At 44.4% G+C, this 16996-nt stretch overlaps 1 protein-coding gene across 1 annotated transcript in view; it reads left to right on the plus strand.

Annotated features, from left to right (window-relative positions):
• Positions 1-8785, plus strand: part of LOC135556176 (inactive tyrosine-protein kinase transmembrane receptor ROR1-like) — a 187629-nt gene extending 178844 nt beyond the window's left edge. The window contains 5 exon segments of the mRNA XM_064989162.1: positions 1529-1708; positions 3040-3267; positions 3418-3563; positions 5707-6350; positions 6353-8785. Of these exon segments, the coding sequence (XP_064845234.1) occupies positions 1529-1708; positions 3040-3267; positions 3418-3563; positions 5707-6350; positions 6353-6633 (1479 nt within the window). The 3' untranslated portion in view covers positions 6634-8785.
• Positions 8786-16996: the final 8211 nt, after the last annotated feature.

Below are 16996 nucleotides of genomic sequence, written 5' to 3' on the forward strand. Positions count from 1 at the left end.
CATTCAATCCAGGATGTGACTGGAATAGATATGGAATTTGACCCTGATTTCCAAAATGTGATGTGAAGATTGCTCTACCTGTTGTACAAGTTGAGTAATTGTGGAGTTTGGTCCATACATATTTGTTTGAGAGAGGGGGGATTGTCAGTTTTCTGCATTCAAATTCATAACTATGCAACTGGCTGGCCATCTTGGCTTCCCCTCTGTTTCTCATGGTCCTGTCCCCAGCTGGATAGATAATTACACATGTCTGTCATCCCTTAAACCAAACGTTTACCTTCTTCTGTTATTACTGGGCCACTTCATTCCACTTTAATAATTCTGGAGAAAATTAATTACCTGCAATTTCTCAAATCAGCACTAACCTGTCAGTTTATTGTTGTTTATGTTGGTAGTGTGTTGCCAGATTCTTGGCTGGAGTGTTGGTGCGCTTGTGTATTTTGTGTCTGGGGTTTAAGGGATTTAATGACGACATGAGCTGAAGAAAGGAGATAATGGATACAGTACGAGAATAATCGGTAATTATGATGTCTCTAGGCGATAACACACGTGTGTACGTGCACACACACACACAGTTATATCAGGCACTTTGCCTACCTACAATTATAACTAGCAGCAATTGTAAGCTATTAAGTGTTGATGTCGGTCTGTACAAACCCATACCTAGATAATTATGAGTGTTGAGCTGAATTGAAATTTCAGCACTTAATTAACATGCTGACCAGACCAGCGGCGTTCGCCATCGCCGTCTGGTGTGGATGGACAAAATGCGCGCGCATGTTGATTTTGTCCATCCACGCCAGATACGATCAGGACACGCAGATTGAAATATCAAAACGAACTCTGAGCCAACTGTATTCGTTTGTGGACAGGTCGAAAAACACGTGAAACATGAATGGACATTTAGCTAAATAGTCTGCTGTTACTAACTAATTTGTCCTGATATATAAACATTGGGTTGTTATTCATTTCCTGGATCTTTGTAGAATTTTGACCCATTTTGAATCGCACAATCGCGTGTTCTCTACTCCACCAATAACTCCACAGATAAAAGAGGAAACTTAGTTTCTAGTAATCTCTCCTCATTCAGTCTTCTTTTTAATTCGGCTTCTTCTTCTGTGGACTTTATATGGTGGTTGGCAACCAACTTTAAGGTGCATTACCACCACCAACTGGACTGGGGTGTAGACCTCAGTTCAGCTTTCAATCACCAACGTGGGTATATGCTCCTAAAAACCAATGAGGAGAAGGGGGAGTCGGTACTTGCAGCGCTTCACGAGTAAAAAATACCTGGCTATACAGACACTCATTGACGCGCACGATCAGTTTGGATACAATTATTGAATAGCATGTATGTGTACATTTATTTTGCAATGCTCCCGCACGTAACACGAGCGGTGTGCTCAGCATGTAACCTCTCTTCCCCTTCTCTGTCCCCTCTCTCGCCCCTTCCATTTTTCTCTCTCTCTTTCTTCTCCCTTTCACTCCTTCTCTCTCCATCCTCCCTGACCTCTCTCTCTTTCTCCAGAGTAAGGCCAAGGAGCTCCCCCTCTCTGCAGTGCGGTTCATGGAGGAGCTAGGTGAATGTGCATTTGGTAAGATCTACAAGGGCCACCTGTACCTGCCTGGTATGGAGCAAGCCCAGCTGGTTGCCATCAAGACCCTGAAGGACTACTCCAGCCCTGGCCAGTGGGGTGAATTCCAACAGGCATGTTAATATTGATGACATTTTATTGTAATGTTCATTGATGCTATCTTTGATTGATTCTTCTTTTTCCTTGGCTAAGATGGCGCCTCGCTCCGAGCCCCCTATTAAACAATGCAGGTTTCAACATTCTTTTTATTTTTTTACGTTTGTTTCGTGCATTACTTCGTACACCCTGGCAGAACTATTGGAACGTGAATAGCTGGGTACTCGCTGTCCACCCGACCTTCCCGATTTCCCAGAGACGGTGGAACAATGGGCTCGATTTTTTTAACAAAGGTAGTTTGAGGTTCGTGCTCCCAAATTATTACCATCACATTGACTGTCCTACTCGCAGAAATTCCACGCTTGACCACTACTACACGTCTTTTAGACACAGGTATAAGGCCGTCTCTCGTCCTCCTTTCGGTAAACCTGACCCTGATGCCATTTTGCTTATCCCTGCCTACAAACAAAGATTCAAGAGGGAAGTTCCGGGGCTCAGGTCTGTACAGCGTTGCTCCGACCAATCAGAATACACCGTCCAAGACTGTGTTTTGATCACGAGGACTGGGATATGTTTCCCAGGTCGCCCCTGTGGATAACACCAATGATTATGTCGATTCAGTCACAGGTTTAATTTTTAAAAATGCATAGATGACGTGATACTGATGGTGACTTTCAAAACTTACCCGAATCAAAAACCGTAGATTGATGGCAGGCTTGTAGTGAAACTGAAGGAGGGGTACACTGCTTATAAACATGGCAAGGTGACCGGGGACAATGGTATGGTTGAACAGAACCATTACGACCTACTCACACCGATCAACATGGCGAAACACATGTACAGGGATAAAGTGGCGAAGCAATTCAGTGGGTCGGACACGATGTGGCAGGGGCTCCTGACCATCACGGATTGCAGAACGAAAGGGCCCTCACAGTGTTCTACAGGAGCACCATCGAGAGCGTACTGTCTGGCTGCATCACAGCCTGGTGCGGCAACTCCGCCCGCCGTGGACCGCAAGGCGCTACAGAGGGTGGTGCGCTCAGCCAAACGCACCTATGGGTGCACACTGCCTGCCCTCCAGGACACCTGCAACACCACATGTCGCAGGTAGGCCAAGAAGATCATCAGGGACCCCAGCCACCCGAGCCCCGTTTCCGTCACTCAGATGCAGGCAGTATAGGAGCATCATGGCAAAAATTGTAAGACTGGCCAATAGCTTCTACCCCCGGACCATCAGGATAGTCCGCTACTTGCCCCCCCCCCCACCCCCTGCCCCCTCCTCTACTGCTGTTTCACATGAAATGTGTCACTGTGTGTTAATAAAGTACCTATCTATCGGTCTGTTTAGGAAGCTTCGGTCATGGCTGAGCTTCACCATCCCAACGTGGTGTGTCTGCTGGGTGTAGTGACCCAGGAACAGCCTGTCTGCATGCTGTTTGAGTTCCTGAACCAAGGGGACCTCCATGAGTTCCTCATCATGCGCTCTCCTCACTCTGATGTGGGCTGTAGTAGTGACGAGGACGGTACTGTCAAGTCCAGCCTGGACCACGGGGACTTCCTGCACCTGGCCTTACAGGTAACTACCATAACTTGCACAAATTGCTCTCCATCCAGGGGCGCTGTTCCGTTGCAGATCCTTTGCCTCGGAACTTGTGTGGAGGTGGTGTGGTGTTGAGATAGGCAGGAGATACATTTCTGTTACTCAGAAAATTCTATTCTATTCTAGGTGGCTGCTGGGATGGAGTACCTGGCCAGTCACTTCTTCGTCCATAAGGACCTAGCAGCCCGTAACATCCTGGTGGGAGAACAGCTCCACGTCAAGATATCTGACCTGGGCCTGTCCAGAGAGATCTACACCTCAGACTACTACAGGTATGTACACATCCTAACCCTAGCACTAGCCCTATCTCTGACCTGGGCCTGTCCAGAAAGATCTACCCCTCCAACCAGGGTTGGACAGGTTGCTTTCTAAATGTAATATGTTACAGTTGGATTACCCAAACTCAGTTACGTATTCTGATTGCTTTCAGTTACTTTTAGATTACTTTCCCCTTAAGAGGCATTAGATGAAGACAAAAATGATGGATTAAAAGCATTTGGTGTGTCATCATAGTAGTCACTGACTTGTGGTCAGTAGTGCTGAACGATTAGTACTGTTTTAGGTCGGTTCGGTTTCGGTTTGATTATACAAATATAATCATGCTTTTTGAAACAAAGATTTTTTGAAATATTAAATACATTATGAAATAAAGACATTTTAAGGAGCCAAAAATAGTGAGCATTCGATTTCCAAAACATTGAACATATTCCATTGTCTCTCTCAGGTCAATATTTGGCAGACATCAATAGAAAAATAGGAAATTACTATGAAATGTAAAAATATTTCAGTTTTGTATATTACTTTGTTGATTACTTTATTATTTGTAATTCTTAGTCATCATCTCATCTCTGCTCAGGCAGAAGCAGCCTGCCAGACCATCTAATGTTATTTCTGTGCTCCCCATATTTTACTAGTCATCCTATTTAGCTAGGCTAGCCTGCCTAAGTATGTTGCAGAGCTGTCTGATTAAATCATTTTACTAGTTCTTCAAAGTCGATGCTTTCACAAACTGTCTATCTTTCTCCTTGTTGTGTTGTGTTTCTTACCTAACGTAGGAGGCATAAGGTGTATCCACCTCTGTCCTCTGTCTGACCCAATAATGGATTATGGTCATTGTAGTTAATTGCCACGTTTCTGCACTGAACTTGGTTGAATATTTACTTAGTGAAAACTGCAACTCCCTTCAAGCCCAGCGTCGCAACTAGTTCTTGACTTGATTTATCTTGTGAATGATTTGATTTCGCTCTAGAGAAACAGTGCGTTGGGCTCACCAAAAAAACAAAAACAAAATGGAAGTCAAGTAATTCAACCAAGGATTACTCGCTCAGGTGGAACAAACTTAAACTTGCACCTTTTTTTCAATGCTGAAATGCTCATTGAGAAAACAGAAAGGTGTCATGATGTATTACCTTTTTCAAAAACATAATTTCTGAATTTGAAAGTAATCCAAGGAATAATCATCTAGTTTTTCAAATGTATCTGTAATCTGACTACAATTTTTTTGCTGGTAACATATAACTGATTACATTTACAGTTTTCTGTAATCAGATTACATGTAACTGATTACATTTACAGTTTTCTGTAATCAGATTACATGTAACAGATTACGTGTAATCTGTTACTCCCCAATCCTGCCTCTGACTACCACAGCTACTGTATATGGCTCACTGTCTCCCTAACCCTAGACCTGACCCCTGTACACCTCCCACTACTACAGGCATGTTACATTTACATTTGAAAACATTTTGTAATTTAGCAGACACTCTGATTCAGAGCATCTTTCAGTCAGTGCATTCAATGCATGGGGCTCATTCCTCGTTTGGTGTTCTCACCTGGTTAGTTTGTCATTGCTGTTATGTTTAGTGTACTCACCTGGTTAGTTTGTCATTGCGGTTATCAAATCAAATGTATTTATATAGCCCTTCTTACATCAGCTGATATCTCAAAGTGCTGTACAGAAACCCAGCCTAAAACCCACAAACAGCAAGCAATGCAGGTGTAGAAGCACCTGCATTGTTTTGTTATGTTTAGTGTACTCACCTGGATAGTTTGTCATTGCTGTTATGTTTAGTGTACTCACCTGGTTAGTTTGTCATTGCTGTTATGTTTAGTGTACTCACCTGGTTAGTTTGTCATTGCTGTTATGTTTAGTGTACTCACCTGGTTAGTTTGTCATTGCTGTTATGTTTAGTGTACTCACCTGGTTAGTTTGTCATTGCTGTTATGTTTAGTGTACTCACCTGGTTACTTTGTCATTGCTGTTATGTTTAGTGTACTCACCTGGTTAGTTTGTCATTGCTCTTATGTTTAGTCTGCTTTTACGTGCTTTTTTTGATTAATCTTGTATATAAAGTATATAAAGTCACTTTTGGTATTTACATGTATTTTTTATAAATAACTGTATTATTATTCCAGGGTCCAGCCCAAGGCTTTACTCCCTATCCGCTGGATGCCTCCAGAGTCCATTGCCTATGGGAAGTTCACGTCGGAGTCAGACATCTGGGCGTTTGGTGTGGTGCTTTGGGAGATCTTCAGCTACGGCCTGCAGCCCTACTACGGCTTCAGTAACCAGGAGGTCATGGAGATGGTGAGGAAACGTCAGCTGCTGCCCTGCCCAGAGGACTGCCCCCCCAGGGTCTTCGGCCTGATGACAGAGTGCTGGCAGGAGGGCCCGACGAGAAGACCACGTTTCAAAGATATCCATGGCCGTCTGAGGGCCTGGGAGGGGCTGTCATCCCACGCTAGTTCTAGTACCCCATCAGGAGGCGGGGGGAATGCCACAACTCAGACCACCTCGTTGAGCGCCAGTCCGGTCAGTAATCTCAGCAACCCGCGCTATGCCACCGCTGCAGGTTACCTCTACCCAGCCCAGGGGATGCCTGCGCAAGGTCATCCAGGCCACCAGATGGCAGGCTGGACCCCTATGACCCATGGAGCGCCCATGGCCCAGAACCAACACCAACGCTTCATCCCTGTCAACGGGTACCCCATCCCCCCAGGCTACGCTGCCTTCCCTGCGGCCCACTTTCAGGCCCAGGGCCCCCCCAGGGTGGTGCAGCACCTCCCCCGCCCAAGAGCAGGTCTCCCAGCAGCGCTAGCGGCTCCACCAGCACCGGTCACGTGACAAGCGTGCCCTCCACGGGGTCCAATCAGGATGCGAACACGCCTCTGCTGTCACACTGCGTGGCAATATCCGCCCTGCCAGGGGGCGGGACCATGCAGGTGTACGGACACATGTCCCAGAAGGCTTTGCAACAGATGGACCCCTCACAGACGTCCGCGCTGCTGGCCGACGCCAACAGACTCATGTATAGTGAATCGGTCATCACTGCAGACCTATAAATACACTGCATACCTGTACTATATATCACCTGGTTGATTTGTTGTTTTTTGTTTCGTTTTTTTTTTGTACGAAAGTTATTATAATAATTGTTTCAACTTTCTACTTTACTTGTAAATACATGCACGTAAATCCTGAATGAACGAGATGCAAAGATTTATATTCAAAAGAACAAAACAACTAAAAAGAGACATCAAGCGTGTCCTGCCCCCTACTCTGAAACTCAAACTGCCTTGATAGACTTTTTTTTAGTGATGCTACTCCGTTTGCCTGCCTGGACACCGGGATTTCTAAGCTCAGAGTAGGTCAACAATAACACACCTCTCAATATAATGACTCTATCACTCGGACATCATTGTGAATAACCTCTCATTGACGTCAATAAATCTTCCAAGACTCCCGTTGACGTCAGAATGATTTTGGCGGAAGTCCGAGCTGCACGGAGCCCTTCTGGTAGCTACAATATGTACTGCAGCAGGGTGTGTTGTTACTTGGACTGGAGGGGCCCCGTACTGAAGCAGGGTGTGTTGTTGCTTGGACTGGAGGGGCCCCGTACTGAAGCAGCGGGAGTCCCTGGTTGTGTCGTCAGTAGGGCTTTATGTTCAGTTGAGCCTGTGTCAGCACATCTGCCTGGCTTGCATCCCTACAGTGCACCTCTCTCCTCCAGGAGGCTAAGCCCCCCTCTAGGGATATGTGAACTTCAAAGACTTCTGATTTGACTTCAAAGCGGCCTGTGGAGAAGGGACGAGGCCCTACCTACGCAACGCTATGCAATGACATAGCACTCATACCCTCTGCTTCACTCTCCACAGCTATGTGCCTCCACAGATGTGTGCCTCTACAGCTATGTGCCTCCACAGATGTGTGCCTCTACAGCTATGTGCCTCCACAGATGTGTGCCTCCACAGATATGTGCCTCCACAGATGTGTGCCTCCACAGCTATGTGCCTCCACAGATGTGTGCCTCTACAGCAATGTGCCTCCACAGATGTGTGCCTCTACAGCTATGTGCCTCCACAGATGTGTGCCTCTACAGCTATGTGCCTCCACAGATGTGTGCCTCTACAGCTATGTGCCTCCACAGATGTGTGCCTCCACAGATGTGTGCCTCCACAGCTATGTGCCTACACTAGACTCTCTCTCGTTCTCAATACAGGGTTCTGTCAACTTGTATGCAATGATATACTGTAGCTACTAGGAACAAATCAGAACCGTTTTTAAACCAGCCGTACTTCTCTCGCCAGTCTGTGTCCATGTCTGTCCTCCTCTTTCTTATCATCTCATATCTGGTACATTCAGCTATGCAATATGGCTCTTACATTGGCTATGCAGACTTTGATGGATAATCGTATTGTCTTTTGATGATATATAGAAGTGGGACTAACAAATGTATGCCGATCATTACAACTTCTTTGTCAAAACGATCCATGATATAAAAAAGTATGTTCTACTATAGACTGAATGAATGATATAAGGCTTTTGATAAAATACAGGGGGGTGAATGAGAAATCCTTCCACATTTTAGCACACAGCTCACAGAAGCAGCTGCATACAATACAGTATATTTCACCTCAGTTGAATGTGTTTGTTGCTATGCAACTGTTTAGTTAAAAAGACGCACCCTTTGCCCATACAGAAAGAGGACAATCGTCGGTTTACCCTTGGTAGCACTTGCCTTCCATGTTAACTTTGGTATAATACACAACTCTGTAATGTTAAGTGCATCCTTATCTTTTATCAAGGTACAAAGTCTACTATCCTGACATTTTCTGTGATGTGTCAATTAGTCCGATACTGTCGAGAGGTACAAACCTGCTCTTTAGATGAAGGTTTTGGTTTGTTTAAATTCCACATATCTTTTATTTCTTTCTAAAACAGGTTTACCTTCCTAGGTATCTGGAGTTTTATACAGGTATCTTTTGATAAATGTATTTGAATTTAAGTGCATATATACCAGTTCAAAACCACTTAAACACAAGACTGTGAATCTTGGGACTGGCTATTTTGTGTAGTTTAAAAAAATAAATAATGTTAGATCAGTTTCTTTTCATAAAACAGTCTAAGACAGTCTTTTCATAAAGCAGTCTAAGACAGTCTTTTCATAAAACAGTCTAAGACAGTCTTTTCATAAAGCAGTCTAAGACAGTCTTTTCATAAAACAGTCTAAGACAGTCTTTTCATAAAGCAGTCTAAGACAGTCTTTTCATAAAACAGTCTAAGACAGTCTTTTCATAAAACAGTCTAAGACAGTCTTTTCATAAAACAGTCTTTTCATAAAGCAGTCTAAGACAGTCTTTTCATAAAGCAGTCTAAGACAGTCTTTTCATAAAGCAGTCTAAGACAGTCTTTTCCTAAAGCAGTCTAAGACAGTCTTTTCATAAAGCAGTCTAAGACAGTCTTTTCATAAAGCAGTCTAAGACAGTCTTTTCATAAAGCAGTCTAAGACAGTCTTTTCATAAAACAGTCTAAGACAGTCTTTTCATAAAGCAGTCTAAGACAGTCTTTTCATAAAGCAGTCTAAGACAGTCTTTTCATAAAGCAGTCTAAGACAGTCTTTTCATAAAACAGTCTAAGACAGTCTTTTCATAAAGCAGTCTAAGACAGTCTTTTCATAAAACAGTCTAAGACAGTCTTTTCATAAAACAGTCTAAGACAGTCTTTTCCTAAAACAGTCTAAGACAGTCTTTTCCTAAAGCAGTCTAAGACAGTCTTTTCATAAAACAGTCTAAGACAGTCTTTTCATAAAACAGTCTAAGACAGTCTTTTCATAAAACAGTCTAAGACAGTCTTTTCATAAAACAGTCTAAGACAGTCTTTTCCTAAAACAGTCTAAGACAGTCTTTTCCTAAAACAGTCTAAGACAGTCTTTTCATAAAACAGTCTAAGACAGTCTTTTCCTAAAACAGTCTAAGACAGTCTTTTCCTAAAACAGTCTAAGACAGTCTTTTCATAAAGCAGTCTAAGACAGTCTTTTCATAAAACAGTCTAAGACAGTCTTTTCATAAAACAGTCTAAGACAGTCTTTTCATAAAACAGTCTAAGACAGTCTTTTCACAAAACAGTCTAAGACAGTCTTTTCATAAAGCAGTCTAAGACAGTCTTTTCATAAAACAGTCTAAGACAGTCTTTTCATAAAACGTGTTTAGATTGCAGTATTACAGTGTATTCATAAGAAAGGTTTACATGCAGAATATTCTATTGACCAAGAGGCCTTGTCTTTGTATTTGTCAGAAGATATTTGCACAGAAGTTTTGTATGGCAAAATATTATTAAATAATTCAATGTTTTTGTCATATTGGGTTGTATCATTATTCCTGGAAAAGCCTATGTTATTATCTATGCATTGTTACATTTGCAGGGTCTGGATAATAGTTTGTTGGGTTGATATATATTCCAGAACTGTCTGGTTGAACAGTGTTGTGTTGACTATATAGGTCCACAAGGGAGCAGCAATTGCTTAATCTGTATCCCCAGCATTGGTAACCATAATGTCCAAAACATATTTGCTTCAAAACCATCTTTGACCACACGATGGTGCAATTCAGCTCTTTATCATAATAGCGTGTGTCCAGTACTAGTTGGTGAGTCTCAGATCACGTCACTTGAAATACATTGGAATAGTAAGATAGTTCAAATGAATACTTGTTTATGTTTGTTTTTTTGGAAAATACCCTTGCTCGCATTATGCGGGTGTGTGTGTGTTTCTGTGAATGTGTGTGGTATCTAGGTGTGTGTGAGTTTAACTTCAATCCTGGCTGGAATCACTTTCTGTAAAAAGAACAAGGAGTGTGTGTGTTTTGCCAAGGAAAAGGGAGAGTAATGGTGCACATATGGAGAGATGATTAGATGAACACACTCCTGGCAGGGAGAGCTGGTCCTCATGGATGTGTGTGTGTGTGTGTGTGTGTGTGTGTGTGTGTGTGTGTGCGTGAGTGAGTGTGATGTGGGGAATGTTTTTAATCAGTACTATGTCCAGCTCCAACTGTTCCCATTTGGAGCAATCACAGAATTCTCTGCTATGATTCTGGAATGTTGCACGCTCTCAACCTTTTTCTTCACCACTGCTCAATGAAAGTAAACTCAGCAAAAAAAGAAACGTCCCTTTTTCAGGACCCTGTCTATCAAAGGGCATTCGTAAAAATCCAAATAACTTCACAGATCTTCATTGGAAAGGGTTTTAAACACTGTTTCCCATGCTTGTTCAATGTACCATAAACAATTAATGCACATGCACCTGTGGAACGGTTACAGACGGTAGGCAATTAATGTCACAGTTATGAAAACTTAGGACACTAAAGAGGCCTTTCTACTGACTCTGAAAAACACCAAAAGAAAGATGCCCAGGGTCCCTGCTCATCTGCGTGAAAGTGCCTTAGGCATGCTGCAAGGAGGCATGAGGACTGCAGATGTGGCCAGGGCAATAAATTGTAGTGTCCATACTGTGAGATGCCTAAGACAGCGCTACTGGGAGCTAGGATGAACAGCGGATCGTCCTCACAGTGCCAGACCGCGTGTAACAACACCTGCATATGATCGGTACATCCGAACATCACACCTGCGGGACAGATGTACAGGATGGCAACAACAACTGCCCGAGTTACACCAGGAACGCACAATCCCTCAATCTTGTAGGCCTGTTGTAAGGCAGCCTATGGGCACAAACCCACCGTCGCTGGACCAGACAGGACTGGCAAAAAGTGCTCTTCACTGACGAGTCGTGGTTTTGTTTCACCAGGGGTGAGGGTCGGCTGGTGGCATTGTCATGACCCTCCAGCATGACAATGCCACCAGCCATACTGCTCGTTCTGTGAGTGATTTCCTGCAAGACAGGAATGTCAGTGTTCTGCCATGGCCAGTGAAGAGCCCGGATCTCAATCCCATTGAGCACGTCTGGGGCCTGTTGGATCGGAGGGTGAGGGCTAGGGCCATTCCCCCCAGAAATGTCCGGGAACCTGCAGGTGCCTAGGTGGAAGAGTGTGGTACTATCTCACAGCAAGAACTGGCAAATCGGGTGCAGTCCATGAGGAGGAGATGCACTGCAGTACTTAATGCAGCTAGTGGCCACACCAGATCCTGTCTGTTACTTTTGATTTTGACCCCACCTTTGTTCAGTGACACATTATTCCATTTCTGTTAGTCACATGTCTGTGGAACTTGTTCAGTTTATGTCTCAGTTGTGGAATCTTGTGATGCTCATACAAATATTTACACATGTTAAGTTTGCTGAACATAAACACATTTGACAGTGAAAGGACAGCTATTTCACAAACACAACATAATATGAGCAGCACACTTTGGCCTAGATTCAATCGGGGCCATGGAAGATCTGCGGCATAGTAGGATTGACATTTAAAGGCAATGTTCCCGAGTTCAGCCGAGACTGCATTCACAGTAAACGCTGCACGTCACCTCAATTGGAAAATTACCTTTAAATGTCAATCACGCTGTAACGCGGATATTCCACGGTCTGGATTGAATCAATCCCTTTGTCCAGTTTGATTGATTTTGGGCTGTTTGTACTGTGTGGTTTTGAAGTAAACAATGTACCTGTTTTGTCAGTGATTTTATGAGGCTCATTATTGTACTTTTCACTATAATTATCATGAAGTCAACCATGCAGATTGTCCTCACTAGTTTACAAATGTGTTCAGTAATCAAGGTGACTGGAACTGCAATGCTTGAGCCCAAGCTGCACTGAGCTCCCGTGCGGAGAGAGGGGAAGTTCGAGAGCCATGCTTCCTCCGAAACACAACACTGCCAAGCCGCACTGATGTGTCGGAGGAAACACTGTACAACTGGTGACCAAAGTTAGCTTGCAGGTGGCCAGCCCACAACAAGGAGTCGCTAGAGCACGATGGGATAAGGAAATCCCGGCCGGCCAAACCCTCCATTAACCCGGACGACCCTGGGCCAATTGTGCACCGCCTCGTGGGTCTCCCGGTCACGGCCGGCTGTGACATAGCCTGGGATCAAACCAGCGATGTAGTGCTTGAGGCCGCCGCGCCACTCGGGAGGTCTGGCCCATTATGACTAGCCTGCTCTCTCCAGCCGCAGTCTCAGGGCAGAGGACTTGATCACACGCTGTGTCTATCTGTGAGTGCAACCTGGTCTCAAATCATTTCTTATTTTACTCGACATAAATCTGAGACACTCAATTTTGTGTGGCATATTACAATTCGTATGGTACTGTATGTATTCATTTGTGGATGTCAATCACACATTTCCTATTGTATGTTATGAATGGAAATGTGTTTTATATGTTACGAATTTGCAAATCGTACAATATGTTGCTAGGGGTTGGGGTTAAGATTAGGGTTACATTTAGGAGTTAGGTTAAAGGTTTAAGGTTAGGGGAAGGGTTAGCTAAAAGGGGTAAGGTTAGGGTTAGCTAGCATGCTAAGTAGTTGTAAAATCGCTGAAAAGTAGTAATTAGTTAAAATGCTAAATTTGCCCTGTAACTCGCAACCTTTGGGTTGCTAGACATTGGTTTCATACGCCGACAACCACCCGCTTTATGTTTTTGCCCTCAGTAACCATCTCTCTTATGTAACAATACAAAACCTAACATATCATACTAAATGCAGTGTCTCAGATTTACATACAGAATAATACAAAATGCTCTGAGACCAGGTTGGTGAGTGGCAGGCTGCAGCAGGCCAGCAAGAAGAGTCTGGATTGAGACAGACAGATATAAAACCAATACCACCTTCTCCAAACCCACACATTTACCTAACCGCAGACACACACACACACACACACACACATCATGAATTAAATATAGATAAGGCCTTAAATTTTGATGTGCCCCCCAGTGCATGACATGTCAGTTCGTCTGCATTCCTCAACCCCTCTGAGTCTCCTCCCATAAGCCTCCGCTCCGGAGGAGAGAGGGAGGCGGGGAAGAGACAGAAAGAGGTAGAAAATGAATAGAGGGGGAATGCAGGCACAGGCAGCTATGATTTATACAGTCATGGAGAGAGAGAGTCAGACACCAGAAAAACTGTCAGGGGGGAAAGAGCAGGGGGAAGGCAGGCAGCTATGATTGATACAGTCTTGGAGAGAGAGACACGGAGAAGGAGAGAGTAGAAAGCAGAGCGAAACGAGGGGGAATGCAGGGACAGGCAGCTATGATTGATACAGTTCTGGAGAGAGGAGTGTTGGTCTGGAAGGAGAGGCACAGCTATAGGGTTGGCTCTGCTCTGTCAGAGACGTGTCATTAGCTTCGTAAACACATGCTTCGTAAACAGCAGGTGTAGACTAACGGTGAAATGCTAACTTATGTGTCCTTTTCCAACAACACAGAGTTAAAGATAATAATTTTGTTGCAGTTTTATATGAAATAGTGACCCAAGGAATAAATACACAGTGAATAACGAATATCAATAACGAGTAAAAATAACATGGCCATATACAGGAAGTACCAGTACCGAGTCGATGTGCAGGGGTACGAGGTAATAACATGGCCATATACAGGAAGTACCAGTACCGAGTCGATGTGCAGGGGTACGAGGTAATAACATGGCCATATACAGGAAGTACCAGTACCGAGTCGATGTGCAGGGGTACGAGGTAATAACATGGCTATATACAGGAAGTACCAGTACCGAGGCGATGTGCAGGGGTACGAGGTAATAACATGGCCATATACAGGAAGTACCAGTACCGAGTCGATGTGCAGGGGTACGAGGTAATAACATGGCCATATACAGGAAGTACCAGTACCGAGTCGATGTGCAGGGGTACGAGGTAATAACATGGCCATATACAGGAAGTACCAGTACCGAGTCTATGTGCAGGGGTACGAGGTAATAACATGGCTATATACAGGAAGTACCAGTACCGAGTCGATGTGCAGGGGTACGAGGTAATAACATGGCCATATACAGGAAGTACCAGTACCGAGTCTATGTGCAGGGGTACGAGGTAATAACATGGCTATATACAGGAAGTACCAGTACCGAGTCGATGTGCAGGGGTACGAGGTAATAACATGGCTATATACAGGAAGTACCAGTACCGAGTCGATGTGCAGGGGTACGAGGTAATAACATGGCTATATACAGGAAGTACCAGTACCGAGTCGATGTGCAGGGGTACGAGGTAATAACATGGCTATATACAGGAAGTACCAGTACCGAGTCGATGTGCAGGGGTACGAGGTAATAACATGGCTATATACAGGAAGTACCAGTACCGAGTCGATGTGCAGGGGTACGAGGTAATAACATGGCTATATACAGGAAGTACCAGTACCGAGTCGATGTGCAGGGGTACGAGGTAATAACATGGCTATATACAGGAAGTACCAGTACCGAGTCGATGTGCAGGGGTACGACGTAATAACATGGCTATATACAGGAAGTACCAGTACCGAGTCGATGTGCAGGGGTACGAGGTAATAACATGGCTATATACAGGAAGTACCAGTACCGAGTCTATGTGCAGGGGTACGAGGTAATAACATGGCTATATACAGGAAGTACCAGTACCGAGTCGATGTGTAGGGGTACGAGGTAATAAAACATGGCTATATACAGGAAGTGCCAGTACCGAGTCAATGTGCAGGGGTACGAGGTAATTGAGGTAGATATGTACTGTTCATACTGTATGTGTACGGGTAAAGTGACTAGGCAACAGGATAGATAGACAGTAGCAGCAGTGTGTGTGTGTGTGTGTGTGTGTGTGTGTGTGTGTGTGTGTGTGTGTGTGTGTGTGTGTGTGTGTGCAAAGAGTCAGTGCAAGAGGGTCTTTGACAATGCAGGTAGTCCGCGTAGCCATTTGATTAGTTATTTAGTAGTCTTGTTTAGCAGTCTTATGGCTTGGGGGTAGAAGCTGTTCAGGGTCCTGTTGGTTCCAGACTTGGTACACTGGTACGGCTTGCCATGCGGCAGCAGAGATATCAGTCTACGGCTTGGGTGGTTGAAGTCTGAACGTTTTTTGGGCCTTCCTCTGACTGCCTCGTCCTGGATGGTAGGGAGGCCCCAGTGATTTACTGGGGCCTCCCTGCCTTGAGTGTCCCAGGTGTACATTTACAATGTTATATCTAGTCCAGGGTCCAACAGCCTGAACACAACAATCCCAATGGCAGTATGGAAGGTGTAGGGTAAGGGTGAAGTTGACCCTACTAATGGTTAAGGTTAGGATTGGGGCAGGGGAGGCTGTACTTAGATCTGTACCCAGGGGAAACCTTACACCCGGAGCTGAGAGGAAGGTGGAGTAGGGAACAAAAATATAAACTCAACATGTAAAGTGTTGGTCCCATGTTTCATGAGCTGAAATAAAAAAATCTTCCATATGTCTTCCATATGCACAAAAAGCGTATTTCTCTTTAATTCTGTGCACAAGATAATCTGTTGTATAGCACACTGTTACAAATACAACTAATATAAGGACAGGACATGAGAAGGGTGTAGAAACTAACGTGGGCATTGTTTGATGCTTTTCACAGGACAAAAACATTCCAAGCATTCCAATGTATGTAAGCAGGGAGGTGTTACAGGTGCCCTAAAGGGACAAACTAGAATATCAATACACAACACTATCCACCTGACAGGTGTGGCATATCAAGAAACTGATTAAATAGCATGATCATTACACAGGTGCACCTTGTGCTGGGGGACAATAAAAAGCCACTCTAAAAAGTGCAGTTTTGTCACACAAAACAATGTCACAGATGTCTCAAGTTTTGAGGGAGCTTGCAATTGGCATGCTGGCTGCAGGAATGTCCACCAGAGCTATTGCCAGAGAATTTAAGGTTTATCTATCATAAGCCATCGTTTTGTCATTTTAGAGAATTTGACGGTACGTCCAACCAGCCTCACAACCGCAGACCACATTTAAACATGCCACCTCCACATCCGGATTCTTCACCTACGGTATCATCTTAGACCAGCCGGACAGCTGATGAAACTGTGGGTTTTGCACAACCAAAGAATTTCTGCACAAACCGTCAGAAACCGTCTCAGGGGAAGCTTGTCTGCGTGCTCGTCGTCCTCACCAGGGTCTTGACCTGACTGCAGTTTGGCGTCGTAACCGACTTCAGTGAGCAAATGCTCACCTTCGATGGCCACTGGCACACTGGAGAAGCGGTATGCTGATGTCAATGTTGTGAACAGAGTGCCCCATGGTGGCAGTGGGGTTATGGTATGGGCAGGCATAAGCAATGGACAATGAACACAATTGCATTTTATTGATGGCAATTTGAATGCACAGAGATACCGTGTCGAGATCCTTAGGCCCATTGCCATACATGTGCATCCATCCATGTTTCAGATTGATAGTGCACTGCCCCATGTTGCAAGGATCTATTCACAATTCCTGGAAACTGAAAATGTCCCAGTTCTTCCATGGCCTGCATACTCACCA

Source organism: Oncorhynchus masou, chromosome 15 (assembly GCF_036934945.1).
Source record: "Oncorhynchus masou masou isolate Uvic2021 chromosome 15, UVic_Omas_1.1, whole genome shotgun sequence".
NCBI lineage: Eukaryota > Metazoa > Chordata > Actinopteri > Salmoniformes > Salmonidae > Oncorhynchus > Oncorhynchus masou.